The following is a 13568-nucleotide window of genomic DNA, read 5'->3' as shown; positions in this document are numbered from 1 at the left end:
TCTGAATTATTTTAAATTGTATTGTTACGCTGTTGCTCACCAATAATGACAAAAGTACCGCTTACCATGCATGCGACATCTAGTGCTCCACGGTTTTGCTGATGGCTTTGAAGTTTATATATCATCAGATTAAGCTTCACGCAGGTGTTAAGACTCCATCTGTACATCGTAAACGTAATTCTATTTGATTTGACGTCATGCTGGTATGATGCTGAACAGTTCTTGCCGACAAAGGCATGTCTTTTATTCGTTTGATTATCTTATCTGATATCTTTATGCGAAGACTGCAAAATGTTTATTGGCGACGTCGAGTACGAATGCTTTGGCATACTCCCTATCTGTGAATTTAAACACACCGCAGTGAATTTAAACAAACAGCACAACCCTCCCTCTCCTCATATTTTGTTCTTTGAGCGATGTTTGTCAAAAGCTTTTCCATAAATAGTTGTTCTGATACGATCGGCGTTTCACCCTTCTGCACCTGTGGACACCAAACACTGGAAACACTAAACTACGGCAACCCCACTAGGACATACTTTCTCTGCGTCATTTGCGTTTCCGCCCACAACAAACTACGGCAACTCCACTAGGGCAAACCTTCTCTGCACGAGAGAAATCACATGTACAGTATGTCGTTATGAGGGTTCCGCGAGCCATACGCAACCACCAGAAGAGCCAGGTATGGCTTGTGAGCCATAGGTTCCTGACCCATGTCCTAGATTGTACCGTATGAACTGCATGTTTGCCTTTGATATGTGATGTGATCTGAGAATAGAATATAATTGCCCACATTTTATATCAGATGACATCTGCCTCTTGTTACACAAGGCTTTGCTGTTCAACCCTGCAAAACCCTTCTGGAGGGGGGCAGGCAGCCAGAATGCCGATGTTGAGCTCATGATGGACTGCTTTGTCTCCTGTTTCCGCATCAATCCTCACAACAACCAGCACTTTAAGGTAGATTAATTTAAGCAATACTGCTCAGTAATTTAGCTCTAAAATACAATCCTGAACTCATTCCAACCATAACCAGATTCATGATTACTGTGTTCAAGTATGTTTTTGCCACATTGGTTTTAAAATTTAACAACAAACACAAAATTAAAATAGTAAGTAAGTAAGTTTCTTTCGGCTTGTCCCTTTCGGGGTCGCCACAGCGTGTCATCTCAGATGAACGCACATGTGTTTGGCACAATTTTTACGCCGGATGCCCTTCCTGACGCAACCCTTCTCAGGGAGTGGAGGCCCCAGTGGGATACGAACCCACAACCCCTGGTTTATCAAACCAGTGCTCTAACCACTGAGCTACAGGGCCTCAAACACAAAATTTAAATTAATTAAAAATTATTATTATTATTATTTTTTTTTAAACACAAAATTAAAATAAATAATAAAATAAAGAAATTACTCATTTACTGTTGCCTTAATTAAAACATTCTTTTCACGAATCAACTGAAAGTTTTGATGACTGTTCTTTTTATTTTAAGGTCTGTTTGGCTTCCTCTTCCCCTTCTACCTTTCACTTTGTCCTGGTGAACTCATTGCACCGAATAATCACCAATGTAAGTCTCCAGAGGGCTATTAGACTGTGGCATTGATATATTTTCTTTTATATAGTTTTTGACTTCACTTCATTGTTGATTCTGTATGCCTTCATGCAGTCTCATCTGGACTGGTGGCCCAAGATCGATGCTGTATATTGCTATTCTGGAGAGCTTCGCTTTATGTTCTCAGAAACTCTCAACCGGGTTGTCCAAAGCACCCATGCCCCTCTACGCACTACACCGGTGAGTGTACCAATACTTAAAAGTAGTATATATAGAACAACTAAGACACCATTCTATTTTCTCTAATACATTTTGTTTCTGGAATAAAGGTTGCTTTTGTTCAAGGATGTAATCTTCTTCTTCTTTTCCTTTATGCTTATCCCGTTAGGGGTCGCCACACCGTGTCATCTTTTTCCATATAAGCCTATCTTAAGCATCTTCTTCAGACCCAATGTCCTCATGTCCTCCCTCACAACATCATCACCTTTTCTTTGATCTTCCTTTCGCTCTTTTGCCTGGAAGCTCCATCCTCAGCACCCTTCTACCAATATACTCAGTCTCTCGTCTCTTAACATGTCCAAACTATTTAAGTCTGCTCTCTCTAACCTTGTCTCCAAAAAATCCAACTTTGGCTGCCCCTCTAATGAGGTCATTTCTAATCCTATCCAACCTGTTTACTCCAACGAGAACTTCAGCATCTTCATTTCTGCTACCTCAAGTTCTGCTTCCTGTTGTTTCTTCAGTGCCACCGTCTCTAATCCGTACATCATGGCCGGCCTCACCACTGCATTATAAACTTTGCCCTTCATCCTCGCGGAGACTCTTCAATCGCATAGAACACCAGACACCTTCCGCCAAATTTTCCACCCCGCTTGGACACGTTTCTTCACTTCTTTATCACACTCTTCATTGCTCTCTATTGTTGACCCAAAGTATTTGAAGTCATCCACCCTCGCTATCTCTTCTCCCTGAAGCTTCACTCCTCCTCCGCCCCTCACATTCATACACATATATTCTGTTTTACTTTGGCTAATCTTCATTCCTCACCTTTTCAGTGCATGCTTCCATCTTTCTAATTGTTCCTCCGCCTTCTCCCTGCTTTCACTGCAGATCACAATATCATCTGCGAACATCATAGTCCAAGGGGATTCCAATTTAACCTCATCTGTCAGCCTATCCATTACTACCGCAAAAAGGAAAGGGCTCAGCGCGGAACCCTGATACAGTCCCATCTCCACCTTAAATTCTTCTGACACACTAACGGCACACCTCACCGCTGTTCTGCTGCCGTCATACATGTCCTGTACTATTTTAACATAGACTTGCGCATGTAGTACCACAGTTCCTCTCGAGGTACTCTGTCATAGGCTTTCTCTAGGTCGACAAAGAAACAATGTAGCTCCTTCTGACCTTCTCTGTACTTTTCCACTAGGATCCTCAAGGCAAATAATACATCTGTGGTACTCTTTCTCGGCATGAAACCATACTGTTGCTCGGAGATACTTCTGCCTTTAGTCCTGCCTCCACTACTCTTTCCCATAACTTCATTGTGTGGCTCATCATCTTTATTCCTGTTTCCACAGCTCTGAACATCGCCTTTGTTCTTAAAAATGGGGACTAGCACACTTTTCCGCCATTCTTCTGGCATCTTCTCTCCTGCTAGTATTTTATTGAACATCGCCTTTGTTCTTAAAAATGGGAACTTGTACACTTTTCCTCCATTCTTCTGGCATCTTCTCTCCCTCTAGTATTCTATTGAATAAGTTGGTGAAAAACTCCACAGCCACCTCTCCAAATTGCTTCCATACCTCCACTGGTATGTCATCAGGACCAACTGTCTTTCCATTTTTCATTCTGTTCAGTGCCTTTCTAACTTCCCCCTTACTAAGCATTGCCACTTCCTGGTCATTCACGCTTGCCTCTTCGACTCTACCTTCTCTCCCATTCTCTTCATTCATTAATTTCTCAAAGTACTCTTTCCACCTACTTAGCACCAGGTTATGTTATATTAGTTGAAATATATAGTTATGTCCTGCATTATATTGATATTGGGCATTCAAACTAGTAGTGTTAATTGAGGCTTAATTGACACATCTGTGCATGTGGTGCATGCACTTGACTAGCCACATGAAAAACATTAAAACATCACAGGCTCAAAAATCTGAGTGGCTTACTTACAAATAGACTTTGGAAGGAGGTTCTTCACAAAAATTGATTTTGTTTAATTTTGCACTTGGGTGACCAGGCACTTCAGATACCCAAATGTTTGAATACCAACAATTTAAAAGTCTGTTTTTCCATAATATTTCACAAAAACCCATGTCCCCAAATCAAGACCATGAGAGCCTTATCATTGCAAATGCGGTGAACGGTCCTAAAGGTTGAGCACGAACAGAAAATTCTCATCATTTTCAGTGTTATTGTTGCATTACTCATCTTCAAAAATGTGTGACTGGTATTGCTTGCAGAGTTTGACTTTCAAAGGGAAGGTGACAACCAGCCTGAAGTTCAAAGAAAAAACCACAGAACTAGATACTAGAAGTTACAAGTGCCTCCTCCTTGCGCTGGTCAAACTAATTCATGCTGACCCGAAGCTCATGTTGCATGTGAGTAACCATCATACTTTTCATGTTCAAGGCCCTTTGTGAATCTGACTTTTTTTCCACCGACATTTTTATTCTGTAGAATCCTGTGAAGCAAGCCCCAGAGATGCAGAGCAGCACAGCTGAACTCATCATTGGTCTGGTGCAACTCGTACCCCTCACCAACACTACCCAACTTTCACAAGAAGCCATGGAGGTTGGAGACTGAATTTAACTTTTTTTCACAGCGAATTTAATGCTTCAGACTGGTAGAATCGTAGTCTGTACCAACATTTACCTTTTTTCCATAAAATGGCTTCTACACATACATGCAAATCAATTGCCTTTCATCGAGATTCAATGCTTTGAACTCAAAAAAGGCCATTTACTTGAACCCTATCGCTCTGAGTTTTTCCAAGAGGGTTCATTGCTGTTGTCATGAGCTGTTTTGTACTCCTTGAATGCTGGCAGCTCGATCCATTCTCTACACATCCATCATCTACACACAGGTGTAAATTGTGAATTTTACTCCACAGCGGTCTAATTTGCCACCGCATTGGCCTGAGCTTACTCTTGTGGGCTCGGGACCAGCTTTGGATAAGTCAACAGTAGTTGATGACCAAAAAAAAAAAAACTCTTCCACTACTTCTGCTCATAAGAATTAAATTGTGCTTCTACTCCATGACAATGATGTAAATGTCACTCGCTACATTTTTTTCGGCAATCACTGCCTACTTATCAACAACTTGGTGTGCAAGACCATGATTTCGACTTCCGGTTTGGGAACTATTTTTGCGCCAATCCAGTTTAACTGTCTTATAAATTTAGCTCGTTCAAATGACACAAGAAAGCCACGTGACCTCACACAACGTCTTCCATTGGGCTTCTTTGGCATACGTACTGTATAAACACGAGACAAGCAGCCCTGCTGATCTTTGTGTTTACATGCGAGCATGTTGTAAACGTCAACATAAAGATGACTGTGTGCTATTCGTCTTTACATTTAGATCAACAAAATTTACAGCTTTCATGTTTTGTAGTACTGTAATTTCTCGAGTATTATGTGTCCTGAAAGGAAGACTCCTCAGAATTCATATTTAGAATAAACCCTCCAATGTGAAGTAATATTATTATTGCATATATTTTGTACAGTAATTTAAAAAAAAGTTGAAAATAAAGAACATTTTTGAAATCCAAGCAAAATCTGGATATGTGCCAGTTTTCAGAGTCAAACCGAAAGAAACATCCTTGACCCTGCCCCTGACGTCGCCGGTGCTTAGCATTACAGACCATTCGTTCTAGCTAAGCCGAGATGCTGATTTGTTCTGCACCAAAACTGAGAAAACGCACCCAAATTTGTCCTTTTTTAACCTCCCGTGGGCTCAACCTGACAGGATAAGGCTGTGGCTGTCACAGTTGAGGCTCATTCATTAGCGGGGAAGTTTGCACGCATTTAATCAGTACTGGTTATTAGCCGCTAAGTTATACCCTCTCGTGCTGGTACGGTAAAGCAACAACATACGTTATGAGGGTGGCACAGCTGTTCAATCCTGGACCTCCGTGTTTGGAGTTTGCATGTTCTCCCCGTGTCTGCGTGTGTGTAACCTCCCTCCTGCCTGTTGACAGCTGGGATAGGCTCCAGCACACTTTCGACCATCGTGCGGCTAAGAAAATAGATGGATGGATATATATGTGTAACACTTCCCGGTTACTATTTACGGCGATCCGTGCGTGCAACAGCCCAGCCTCCACCACCACCGCTGGTGGATCGCAAGAAGCTTTACTCCTTGAAAAGTACAACTTGGTGTTTTAAAAAAAAAAAAATCTGGCCACCTGTTATATATTCTCTACATCAACTCCTCAGATAAGCATCAAATCTCCGCAGTCCATTTCATGGGACTGTTATTGTTTGTAGTCAGCGCCACGTCCCTCCCAACACGTCGAATTCCGCTTGTGTCTGTTCTGGCTCAAATACTTGAACATTGTACATTATTTATTTAGTTTGCTCAATGGCCGGTATAGTAATAACACGGAGCATCAACTCACTTTGACACTCACTTTGCTGGGTCTCAGAACATAACACTTCCCGGTTACTATTTACACCATCCGCGTGTGCTTGGGGTAAAAAAAAAAAAAAAAAAAAAAAAAAAAAGTCAGGCCATCCCAGCTCTATATTCTCTGCATCTAAAACAACTCCTCACAAAGGCATCGAACAAATCTCCGTTGTCCATATAATGGGATTATTGTTCGTCGTTACCTCTCCAACACGTCAACTGGCGGCTGTGTGTATTCTGGCTCAAGCGCCCAGGCTTGAGCATTGTACGTCACGCTACTTTTGTTTTGTTTGTAATTATTTTTTTCACAAAAATGGGCCACAAAATGCCAGATAGTGGACGTTCTCTGTTCGGTGAAATGTATCCACGAGCAAGGGGGGTCAGAACAAGAAGCACTGCAGGCGTGGCAAACGCTGATTAGCTGTCGGTTTTCCAGCAGGGCTCATTGGAATCTCTGAGCGAGAGAGGAATTTCGATAATACTTTTCCAATTTAGAGATGTTTCTCGGTGAAATCTGCGGATAACTCTGGCATTAAAAGAAGCACTGAACCCTCATCTATTAGCTTTTAATTTGTGCTCCCATTCCACGTCACAATTGTTTCCCACTTGTTGATTCTTGACAAAAAATGAGAATTTAATATCTTTATCTTTGAAGCCTGAAATGTGGCGAAAGGTTGAAAAGTTCAAGGGGGCCAAATACTTTAACAAGGCACTGTAGATCTCTGGACAAGCCACAGAACACAGTTGTCCTGGTCCCTGCAATTGTCAGAACAGAATCCCTCAACCAACTCAAATAAATGCTCAATGATGGCATAACATTTTATTATTACTGTTGGTAACACACATTCTTCTTCTTCTTTTCCTTTCGGCTTGTCCCGTTTGGGGTCGCCACAGCGTGTCATCTTTTGCCATCTTAGCCTATCTTCTGCATCTTCCTCTCTAACCCCAACTGCCCTCAGGTCTTCCTCTTGCTCTTTTGCCTGGCAGCTCCATCCTCAGCACCCTTCCACCAATATACTCACTCTCTCGCCTCTGAACATGTCCAAACCATTGAAGTCTGCTCTCTAGAATCTTGTCTCCAAAACATCCAACATTGGCTGTCCCTCTAATGAGCTCATTTCTAATCCTATCCAACGTGCTCGCTCCGAGTGAGAACCTCAACATCTTCATTTCTGCTACCTCCAGTTCTGCTTCCTGTTGTTTCTTCAGTGCCACCGTTACAGTCGTAAATAAACTATTTAACACTGTTTAACGTAAACATTTTTTGCATTAAATATTTGTGCATAAAACGTTTGTGCATAGTGCAATTTATCCATTACATGACACATCCTTGGCCAAGACTTCAAAAAAAGCATCTGATTGCTCTCCACTCTGAAAAATATCCATCGTAGCTACCTTTGGTGGATTACTGTCGAACTCATCGATGACTTAGTCCAGTGCCTGTGCCTCCTGTAATGTGTCATGAACATGCCATCTTGCTCGCACAGCATGTCATCCTCTGTGCCATCATTGGTGTTTATGAGGAAATCCTAAGAGTCTTGGTTCCCTTTATTCCTCATCCTCATTCCTCATCCCCGCCGATATATATATATAATATTATGGTAATGTGCGCCACCAACTTGAACTTTGACCTCCTCGGGGGTAGGGTGGGGTGTTCATGATCTTGTTCTTTTTTTTACCACTTTGTAGATGTATACCACTATACAATGTGATTTTTTTTTTTTTTTATTTTTTTTTATTTTTTATTTTTCCCCATCCAAACCTAAACCTAAATGTAATGTGCTCAGTTGACTTGGAAAATATTTTGGGAAAAAGTTGCGCATTATTTTCGAGAAATTACGGAACTTGTCTGGCGCTCTCTGCCCAAACATGGATATTTTAGCTCACTTATAACTTCAGAAACCACCGAGCTGTACGCTGGGGTTCACCCCTGTGGATGAGAGGGTAGCTTCCTTCTGCCTTGGGGTCGGACGATAAGTCCTGACTGTTGTTTGTTCCAATGCACCAAGCAACAGTTCAGATTACCCACCCTTTTTGGACTCCTTAGAGGCAGAATTCTGGAGAATTCCTCTGCAGACTCCATCATTCTGTTGGGGGACATCAGTGACTGTGTACTATGACAGTGATACCTGGAAGGGCGTGATTATGAAGAACCCCCCCCCCCGATCAGAACCAGAGTGGTGTTCTGTTACTGGACTTCTTTGCTCATCATGGATTGTCCATAACCAACACCATCTTCAGGCATAAGGGTCTCCACATGTGCACTTGCTACCAGGACACCCAAGGTCGCTGTTCAATGATCAACTTTGTGGTCGTGTTTATCGGACTTGCGGCTGTATGTCTTGGACACTTGGGTTAAGAGTGAGGCAGAGCTGTTAACTGATCACCGCCTGGTTGTGAGTTGGCTCCAATGGTGCGGGAAGATGACTGTCCGACGTGGCAGGCCCAAACGGATTGTGAGAGTCTCCTGGGAATGGCTGGTAGACTTCCCTGTCAGAAGGAATTTCAACTCCCACCTCAAAGAACTTCGCTGATGCTCCAAGGGAGGTGGGGGGATATTGAGTCTGAGTGGATGATGTTCCATGCCTCCATTGCTGAGGCGGCCGGCTGGAGCTGTGGCCGTAAGGTGGTCGTGCCTGTCATGGCGGCAACCTCCAAACATGTTGTTGGACACCAACAGTAAGGGATGCCGTCAAGTTGGAGTTTTATTGGGCATTGCTGGGCTGTGGGACTCCTGAGGCAGCTGATATTTCAGCTGGCCAGCCGATACCTGTAGCTTCACTGGTCACTGGGGCAAAAACCCTGGCGTGGGAGGAGTTCGCTGAGACCATGGAGAACGACTTCAAGACTGCTTTGAAGAAATTCTGGTCTATCGTCTGGCGTCTCAGGAAGGGGAAGCAGTGCACAGTCAATTCTGTCAATAGTAAGAATGGGGAACTGCTGACCTCAATTTGGGGTGTTATGGGTCGGTGGGGAGAATATTTCGAAGACCTCAATTCCACAGACATGCCTTCCCATGAGATAGCAGAGTCTGTGTTTTTTGAGCCGGGCTGTTTTGTCTTAGGCGTTGAGGTCAACGAGGTGGTTAAAAAGCTCCTCGGTGGGAGGGCCCAGGGGTTGGATGAGATTTGCCCAGAGTTCCTAAAGGCTCTGCATTTTGTGGGGCTGTCCTGGTTAACACGCTCTACAACATCGCGTGGCCATTGGGGACAATGCCTTTGTGGCCCCCGGAAGAGCTAGATGAAGTGGCTAGTGGAAGGGAAGTCTGGGTACCCCTGCTAAACCTACTGTCACTGCGACCTGACCCAGAAAGCGTTAGAAGAGGAGATGTGATGAAAACACCAACCAGTGAATTTCAGCTTTTTTGGTAATTTTGATTGTGCACGCGTATGCACATGCACAGAAACTACAGAATTTGCACATTCACATTTTTTTTTGTGGATGTTCATGGCTTGGTTACAAAATCAGCAGTTATTTATTCTGTATTTGATTGTTTCATTATATACTTTGTACTCAAGTACATTTTTAGATGACTTCTATTTATTTCAAATTGTCACTTAACAATACTCTTACTTGATTACAATATTTGGCTACACTAACCACCTCTGGAACAGACATCCTCTTTTGCTACTCTTCCGCTGAAGCAACATTTTTGCTCAACACAACAGCCAGTGTTGTATTTATTGCACTAGTCTTTTATGTTGTCTTGAGGTGCTGCGGTTCCTGTTCAAAGTGACTAACCAGAATAATCCACTCAGCATTCATGATGTACATACATAGCTGTGAAATTGAGCAATTTGTTGAAAGGGGTTTGTTTAAACAATATTCAAAATTAAGTCAGTGACATCACCAGTTTTGTGACACAGGTGTGAATCAGGTGGTCCCTACTTCAGAAGCCAGCACCTGTTGAAGGTGCATTTCTCCTTGAAAACCTGAGAAAAATTGGTATTTCAACATATTGCTTAGAAGAACACTATACTTTGATTAAAAGTTTGATTGTCGAGGGGAAACCTTTTAAGGAGGTGCAAGCAATTATAGGCTGTTCAACCAAAATGATCTCTAATGGCTTAAATTGGAGAGCAAAACCAGAGAAATGGAAGAAAACATAAGGCACACATCAAAATGGATCACAGAATAACCAGAATTGCAAAGACTCAGCCAATGATCAGCTCCAGCATGATCAACAACAGTCTGGAGTTACAGTGAAGAAAATAAGTATTTGAACACCCTGCTATATTGCAAGTTCTCCCACTTAGAAATCATGGAGGGGTCTGAAATTTTCATCGTAGGTGCATGTCCACTGTGAGAGAGTGAGTCTAAAAAGAAAAATCCAGAAATGGCAATGTATGACTTTTTTAATGATTTATTTGTGTGATACAGCTGGAAATATGTATTTGAACACCTGAGAAAACCAATGTTAATATTTGGCACAGTAGCCTTTGTTTTGTAATTACAGAGGTCAAACGTTTCCTGTAGTTGTTCACCAGGTTTGCACACACTGCAGGAGGGATTTTGGCTCACTCCTCCACACCGATCTTCTCTAGATCAGACAGGTTTCTGGGCTGTTGCTGAGAAACAGGAAGTTTCAGCTCCCTCCAAAGATTTTCTATTGGGTTTAGTTTTGGAGACTGGGTAGGCCACGCCAGAATCCTCTATATTATTCTTACGGGGCACTCCTTGGTTTTCCTGGCTGTGTGCTTTGGGTCGTTATCATGTTGAAAGACCAAGCCACAACCCAACTTCAATGCTCTGACTGAGGGAAAGAGGTTGTTTCTCCAAAACCTCCCAATACATGGCAGCGGTCATCCTCTCCTTAATACAGTCCAATCGTCCTGTCCCATGTGCAGAAAAACACCAACAAAGCATGATGCTACCACCCCTATACTTCACAGTAAGGATGGTGTTCTTGGGATGGAACTCATCATTCGTATTCCTCCAAACACGGTGAGTGGAAGTATGACCAAAAGTTCCATTTCGGTCTCATCTGACCACAAACCTTTCTCCCATGACTCCTCTATATCATCCAAATAGTCATTGGCAAACTTCTGACGGGCCTTGATATGTGATGGTTTAAGCAGGGGAACCTTTCGTGCCATGCATGATTTCAAACCATGACGTCTTAGTATATAACCAACAGTCACCTCTGAAACGATGGTGCTAGCTTTTTTCAACTCATTGACCAATTCCTGTTGTGTAGTCCTTGGCTGATTCCTCACCTTTCTAAGGATCATTGAGACCCCATGAGGTGATATGTTGTATGGGTATATATATATATATATATATATATATATATATATATTTGTAGACACACATGCGTCCGTGCACACACACTTAGGGGCAATTTTGAGTGTCCAATTAATGTTGCATTTTTTTGGGATGTGGGAGGAAACCGGGGTGCCCGGAGGAAACCCACCCAGGCACGGGGAGAACATGCAAACTCCACACAGGCGGGTCCGGGATTGAACCTGGGACCTCAGAACTGTGAGGCCAACACTTTCCAGCCCCAGTTCTGCCATCTCGTGTCAATTTATCATACTGAAACCATTCCCAAAGCTTAGTTAGATACTTACTTAAGAGCTGGGCAAAGTTATTACAAATTTAAATAAAAATACCAAAAATGTAACTTTATGTCCTTGACATTATACACTCGGATTTTTGCAGATGTAATTTTACGTCAGAGGCAGTACATTAATGGGAAATATCTTAACAGAGGGAATTTAGTGGTTGTCACAACACAGAATGAACTATTTTCAAATTCAGAAATTGCCAATAAAAACAGAAAAAAAATTGTACTGAATGTTTTCCTGCATTTAGGATTAGCCTTTGAGGTTTGTAAAAAAGAAAAAGAATTAAGGGAAATAGATAATGATTTTTGTAAATTATTTTCCAGAATGAGAGCAGAAAGAGGAGGATGCCATTCATGTGGCCCAACTTGAAGCAGGCGTTAGGTGCAGGTGGAGATGAGCCTGGCTCAAGTTAGTGCCCAAAACAAAAAAGGAAAGAAATAAGGCAAATGTATTTTTCATCTTAAATTTGTCCGTCAACATGTACTTGAGAGGTGTAAATAAATTTATTTTTCTGCGTGAAAAAAAGGCATCTTGTCATTAATATTGGCCTCTGTCCCAGCCAACGCAGACCCACGGGCCAAGATGGATTGTCATGGACCTCCACTTCACAAAGCAAGAATCCTGCCTCGTGGCAGCTAGCGCCAGGAAGGCCCCCATCCCCTCCACCTAATTGTTTGACCATATGCTAACAGTATCACTCTTTAGTGGTATACTCGTGAGTCGAAAATTATGGGTGAATGACCATCGCATGCAGAGGGAATAACAATTCTAACTACTGTTATATTCAGATTCTGATATTCGCAGTTACATTCCATTCGTACCAACAATGAAATAAAAACAAAAAAAATAGGTCCACTCCATATCACTGCAAAAATAGATGACATGCTTCCCTTTCTTCAGATGTCTATATTTAAAATAGAAATATATCACAGAGGCTGCTCAGAAAAATAAATGTTACAACCATCAACACGTTAATCTGATGGGTATCCCAAAACTCTTAAAATAATTGCTGTCAAGCCTCTTCAAAAAAAACAGATCACTGGATGCTTCCGGGTTAGCCAACCATAGACCCATCTCTAATATCCCTTTCATGTCCAAGATTATTTGTAATCAACTCAGTAATTTCTTGACTTTTTGACAAATTCCAATCAGGTTTCTGAACTCATCACAGTACAGTATCTGCTTCTATCTCATTGCTAAATGATATAATATTGAATACTGACTCAAGAAAGGTGTCAATTTTGAACCTGTCGGATCCCAGTGTGGCTTTTGATCCGATAGATCACAATATACTACTAAACAGGTTGGAAACTTGGGTAAGACTAAATGGAACAGCCCTTAAATGGTTCAAGTTTCACTTGGAGGAAAGAAGCTACTTTGTATCCATTAGAAGTGCTTAATCTCAATAAATAGCAATGGCCAATGGAGTCCCTCAAGGGGCACTTTTTGGACCCCTCTTGTTCACCCTGTATATGCTATGCAGATGACAGACAGTTATATGAAGCAGTGTCTCCTGGTGACTATCTTTCAATTGAGGAATTGTGCCACTGTCAAAGCAGAGAAATATACTGATATAAAGGTACTGCAGGAGCCAAACTTCAACTAAACCACGACAAAATGGAGAGAATTGTTTTTGGAAATAAAGAAAAAAAGCTTTGCTGTTCGTAAATATCTGGACTCACTATCTTTAAAAAGCATGGAGGCCCCGTAGCTCAGTGGTTAGAGCACTGGTTTGGTAAACCAGGGGTTGTGGTTTCGTATCCCACTGGGGCCTCCACTCCCTGAGAAGGGTAGCGTCAGGAAGGGCATCCGGCGTAA

At 42.2% G+C, this 13568-nt stretch overlaps 1 protein-coding gene across 8 annotated transcripts in view; it reads left to right on the top strand.

Annotated features, from left to right (window-relative positions):
• Positions 1-13568, top strand: part of nf1a (neurofibromin 1a) — a 261091-nt gene that overhangs the window by 81190 nt on the left and 166333 nt on the right. For all 8 annotated transcript variants that reach the window (XR_009795929.1, XR_009795928.1, XM_061826400.1 and 5 more), the window contains exons 10-14: positions 829-957; positions 1488-1562; positions 1662-1787; positions 4016-4153; positions 4233-4346. Coding sequence is in view for 6 of the 8 variants with exons in the window: in XM_061826400.1 (XP_061682384.1) it covers positions 829-957; positions 1488-1562; positions 1662-1787; positions 4016-4153; positions 4233-4346 (582 nt within the window). In the remaining 2 variants the exon portion in view is untranslated. The remainder of the gene's footprint in view (positions 1-828; positions 958-1487; positions 1563-1661; positions 1788-4015; positions 4154-4232; positions 4347-13568) is intronic.

The sequence above is a fragment of the Syngnathoides biaculeatus genome, chromosome 8, assembly GCF_019802595.1.
Source record: "Syngnathoides biaculeatus isolate LvHL_M chromosome 8, ASM1980259v1, whole genome shotgun sequence".
Lineage (NCBI taxonomy): Eukaryota > Metazoa > Chordata > Actinopteri > Syngnathiformes > Syngnathidae > Syngnathoides > Syngnathoides biaculeatus.
The sequence above is the reverse complement of the archived record's forward strand: the minus strand, read 5'-3'. Positions and strand labels throughout refer to the sequence as shown.